This window comes from Theobroma cacao, chromosome 1 (genome assembly GCF_053813885.1).
Source record: "Theobroma cacao isolate CCN51 chromosome 1, ASM5381388v1, whole genome shotgun sequence".
Classification (NCBI taxonomy): Eukaryota; Viridiplantae; Streptophyta; class Magnoliopsida; order Malvales; family Malvaceae; genus Theobroma; species Theobroma cacao.
The window spans coordinates 15,781,003-15,786,575 of record NC_142639.1 but is presented as its reverse complement, the minus strand read 5'-3'; the positions used below and the strand labels follow the sequence as shown (position 1 = coordinate 15,786,575).

Here is a 5,573-nt window from a genome sequence, read left to right as displayed (position 1 = left end):
TATGAAACGGTATTTTATTGGTTTCTTCGTGTCAGTAAATTTTCCATCATTTGTGATTCCATTGCTACGACAATGGACACGCCTGCAATTATTGATTATTGTCAAATTATTTCGTCTAATTAAAGTGTGGAATTACATAATTTATTTTTTATATTTATCAAAAAAATAAAACAGTTGAAGTTAATTTAGTCCGGATAATGAGATAACACTAACGTTCATATAACATGACCTAATAATGGGTTTAATTACTTTCAATCTTCTATGTCAGCTCAATGGTATAGGCTTGTGCGAAAGACTTTAAACTTTACGATGGATGGGATTGGGGATTCACTAATTATAAAAGAAAGATTAAGTCTCCTCTTCTATTTTATATGTTTAATTTCTCACCCATTAGAAAGTTATAAAAAAGGAAAAGTAATGTATTGAATTCCGGAAATCAATAGGGTGAGCATGATGTTTCTACTACCAGAGTTATGGATAAAACCTTAGCTACATTTTTATGTATTTTAAATTTCTGCTATGATGGATCTCAAATTAAGAGTATTTTATTATACATAAAAATTTCAATATGATTTAAGAGCGATCATACTTTGGGATTTAAAATCCTAAGAATCTTCATCTCTAATTTTACGTGTAAAACGTGAATATATAACTTTAGAAATCTACTAGATCATTATTGTGATTATTAATTGCTTATATATGTAAAAAACATGAATTAATCGAAGTTTTGAATTTATGTAATCATGCTATTTAAATTCATAATTTCTTTGTATACAATGCGAACCGAATCTTGGGCATGTTTATTTAATGATACATTATCGGTAATATGGTACTTTAGTCGTACTATATCTCTGGAATTGGCTGAATTCATGCTTAAGAAACGGTATTTCTAAGAGTCGCAAGTTTCAAAGTTTTCAAATCAAGAACTCAAATGATTTTATATAATTTTTGTACAATTATCTTGGAATCTGTTTCTTGATAACCAAAGATTGTTATTAATATCATAAAACTTTGTTCAACCAAATGATTTCGTCAATTGAAGGTGCTACGTTTATAGGGTTCATACTCGTGAGTTTTGTTTTTAATTTAGCTCAAAATCAACTCAATTTATGTGTTTTACTTCAAAGTTACATAGGAGAACAAGGTTAAATTCATTTAGGATTTGATTATATATATGGTGTTAAAAGGCCAAAATAATGGACTTAAATGCTCAAATCGGGCTTTAATGGAGGATAGCCACTGTTCAAGTGTTAAAATGGGAAAGAACACGAATAGTGCGTGTGGGTCAAGCCCATACGCACATACGGCACATGTGGGTGCATAAGTGATAACTTTATTATATAGAGTTATTTTGTTATATTTTGAGCATTAAATAAGCTAAGATCTTGCGATTTACTTTAAAATTTTGATATTTTTAGTTATTTACCTTGTTTTAGTAATTTTGTTGGGTCAATTTAATTTGAGTTATTTTATGATAATTTGCTTTCAGGTTTAGTTATTACTAAGTTAGTTTGTTGCTTTTGTAGGTGTGCACTTGAAAAGGGGTTTAATTGATGAAGAAAAGTGTGCAAAAGTTCATGCTTCTCTCATACATGTTGTAGTGTTTCAAGCATAACTTTCATTCTAGAAGTCCAATTGACGTGATTCTTGAGCCATTGAAAAGTTAAGGGATAGGGCTACTGCTTTCATGTTTACCACTTTACCTAGTTCAACCTAAAAGAAAAAGACAATCACGTCACAATTTGAAAGAGAGTGGTAGAGACAACACTTTTATCGCCGTGGCCATGAAGAAGAGGGCACCGCGGTGCCATGCTAAGAAGAGCCTCCATAATGCAATTCATGAGCTCAATGCCATGGTGCCAGAAAGGAAGGGGCCGCATATATTGACTGGAGAAGAGGGCGTCGTGGCACCGACACAATTACTTTCACAAGCATAAATTTCGAGGTTTCATTTTGAGTACGATTCTAAGGCTTATTTAAAGAACCTTCCAAAGTAATTAAACGCAACAATAAAGCTAGGTTTTCTCTAAAGAAAAAGAGCTATCAAGTAAGCAAGAAAGCAAAGAAAAACTCTTGAAGATTGAAGATCGAAGAGCTAACAAATTTGAGTTTTTCGTTTGTTCTTTTTATACTTTCTTTGTTTTGTATTGATGGTTAAACTTTTTTTGGATGATGTTTTTAGTAAATATGAGAAACTAAATTTCTTTTCTAGAATTGCATTTGAACCTAGCATGTAGTTTGAATTTTTAATACTTTCTTTTACTTATGATTAATTGTGTTTAAGTTGTTTATTTCAATCATATTCTTAATATGTTTGATTGATTGGCCACCAATTATATTGATAGGGTAACCTAAACAAAATTGAGAAAAGTTTAGTGTAAGCTTTGGATGAACTAGCATATGTTAAATATCAATTGTGTTAGATGATTGATTTGATTTGCGTGTGATGTAGACATACACTTACATGTCATATGTAACCAATATTATAATCTAAGCTTAATTAGTTCTTCTTAATTGCAGTTTGCATAGACATATAGTAAATTGGTTGAGATAAATATTTTTATTAGAACCTCAACGGATATTTATAAATACATTAGAATTCTAGGTTAACAATTCGAGGACCATCTAGTAAGTAAAAAGAGAGTAAGAGATTCAGATGAAGTGTTGAGAGGATATTGTAATCTAGGTTCTATTTGATTGATTAATTCTATTTAAATTGCAATTCTTATTCTTAGTTTTAGTTTATTTAATTTTTAATAGCTTTAAAAGTAAGTTATTTTGATAAGGTTCAGTTGTGTTAATTTTAGTACTTAGAAAAAGTTGGAATAATTCTCTATGGGATTCGATACTGTACTTTCTATTATATTACTTGTTAACGATACATGCACTTACGTGATAAATCCGACAATAAGTTTTTGGCACTGTTGCCGGGGCATTATTTGCCAAAATTTTCTATTAATATTAATAGCAAGCAATCTTAGTCTTAATGCAAACTTCTCTTTTCTTTGTTTTCAGGTAATTTTAGTAATTATATGCAAAGAGTCAGAAATTTGAAAATTATTCCTTTTGATTTGGAAATCGAAAAAACCTTTTGTAGACTTTTTTTTTTTTGAAAAACAAAACCTTTTGTAGACTTTAGAGGGAGAATCAACAAGCTTTGACTCAGTGTGACATAATGGCTGATCAACAAAAAGAGAACAAGTCTTTACAAGAATATGTTGTGTCACTTGTGCAAGGTTTTCACTCTAACATCCGAAGACTTACCATACAAACTAAGAGCTTCAAGATCAAGCCGACAATCATTTAGATGATTTAGACTTCAACTCAGTTTATGGGATTGTTGAATGATGATCCTAATGCACATATTGTGAATTTCCTAGAGATTTACGATACATTCAAGACCAATGGCATTTCTAATCATGCCATTAGATTGAGGCTCTTGCCATTTTCACTGAAAGACAAGGAAAAAAGTTGGTTGAATTTGCTTCCAACTGGTTCTATTAGTACTTGGGATGATTTGGCTCAGAAATTCTTAGCTAAGTTCTTTCCATTAGCTAAGACAGCAAAGATGCGAAATGATATCACCTCCATTATACAATTTGATTCGAAATCATTATATAAGCTTGGGAGGAGAGGTATAGAGATCTACTTAAAAGATGTCCTCATCATTGGTTACCTAAATGGTTACAAGTACAAATGTTTTATAATGGTTTAATGGATCAAATTAAAACTACCATTGATGTTACAATTGGAGTATCACTCATGGCAAAATCTATTGATGAGGCATATGATTTGTTAGAGGTGATGGCTTCCAACAATTACAAATGGCCATATGAGAGATTGGGTCCAAGAAAAGTTGTTGGTGTTCATGAGCTTGTTGCAATTAATGCCTTGATTGTACAAATGATTGTGCTCACTAAAAAAATTAATACATTGGGTGTCCATTCCGTTCAGAGTCCTTTTGTGACATGTAAGTATTGTGAGATAAGCATTCCAATTATCAGTGTCCTATTAATGCTGAATTTGTGCAGTTTGTTGAAAATTTTAATAGACAGTAGAATAATTCGTATTCCAATAATTACAATCCTATTTTAAGGAATCATCCTAATTTCTCTTGGATCAACAACCAATAATCTTCATCAGCACCTAAACCAAACTTTCCTCCTGGATTTCCACCTCAAGCTAGAGCTCTTGTGCTTGAGAAAAAGCCATCTATGGAAGAGTTACTTATGCAGTACATGGCAAGGACTAATTCTTTCATTCAAAGTTAAGTGGCATCACTCCGAAATCTTGAGACACAAGTAGGTCAACTTGCTAATGTCATCAATAACAAGTTTTAGGGAACCTTACCTAATGACATTAAACCAAATCCCAAAAGCGAAGGAAAGGAGCAATGCAATGCAATTACTTTGAAGAGTGGTAAACAACTTGATGAGGTAAAAGGTAAGGAAGTGGTAAATGGTGAAGATAGAGTTAATCAAGAGGATACTTTTAGCAAGCAAGTTTAAGTTGATAAAGTTAAGTAAGGGGAAGAAGTATCCTCACCACCGTAAATCAAGCTAGATGTGCTTCCCGTTCCCTTTCCTCAAGCATTGAAGCAAAAGAAAATAGATTAGCAATTTAAAAAGCTTTTGAATGTTTTCAAGCAACTTCACATTAACATTCTTTTTATAGATGCTTTGGCATAAATACCTTCTTATGCAAAGTTCCATAAAAAGATCATGTCCAGAAAGACGACATTGAAAGATTTGGAGACAGTTGCACTTATTGAGGAGTGCAATGCTATAATCCAAAATAAGCTTCCACCACAGCTTAATGATCCAGGGAGTTTTTCTATTCCTTGTACTGTTGGTAAAGTTAAATTTTCTAAAGCTTTGAGTGACTTAGGTGCTAGTGTTTCATTTATGCCTTTGTCTATTGTTAGAAAACTTAGACTTAAGGAGATACAACCTATTGCAGTTATCTTGCAATTAGCAAACAGATCAATCGAGTACCCCATAGGGAGTATAGAAGATGTTTTGTTGAAAATTGGGAAGCTTTACATTCCAGTAAACTTTGTTGTGCTTGAGATGGAAGAAGATGTTGAAGTTCCTCTAATTTTGGGACAACCATTCTTAACTATAGCAGGAGCAATCATAGATGTGAAGAATGATAAGATAGCTTTCAAAATTAAAGAAAAGGAAATAGTGTTTAATTTGTTTAATGCAACTAAGTATCCTTTTTATACAAATAATTGCTATAGAGTGGATTCAGTTGATGAGTTGACTAAGGAGGATTTTCACAAGGAATATCCTGTAACAACAAGTTTTGAGGTTGGACAACAAGTGTTACTTTCTAATTCACGCTTCAAGCTTTTTCCATGAAAATGTAAATCAAGATGGTTAGGTCCTTTCAAAGTGGTTAAAGTCTATCCTTGTGGTATAATAAAGATTGATAATAAGGATACTGGCTCACTCATGGTTAATAGACTATACCTCAAGTCTTATTCCATGGATAAAGTTATGCAAAAAAGAGTGCCATAGTCAAGCTATGGACTATAAAAAAGTGTTTCTTAAGAGGCAACCCAAGCTTTT

The 5,573-nt window shown here is 32.1% G+C and overlaps 1 protein-coding gene across 1 annotated transcript; it reads left to right on the top strand.

Annotated features, from left to right (window-relative positions):
* The first annotated feature begins 4,721 nt into the window (after positions 1 to 4,721).
* On the top strand, positions 4,722 to 5,363 carry LOC148764577 (uncharacterized). Its single transcript, XM_088806794.1, has one exon. The coding sequence runs from the start codon at positions 4,722 to 4,724 to the stop codon at positions 5,361 to 5,363; it is 642 nt and encodes a 213-aa protein (XP_088662920.1).
* Positions 5,364 to 5,573: the final 210 nt, after the last annotated feature.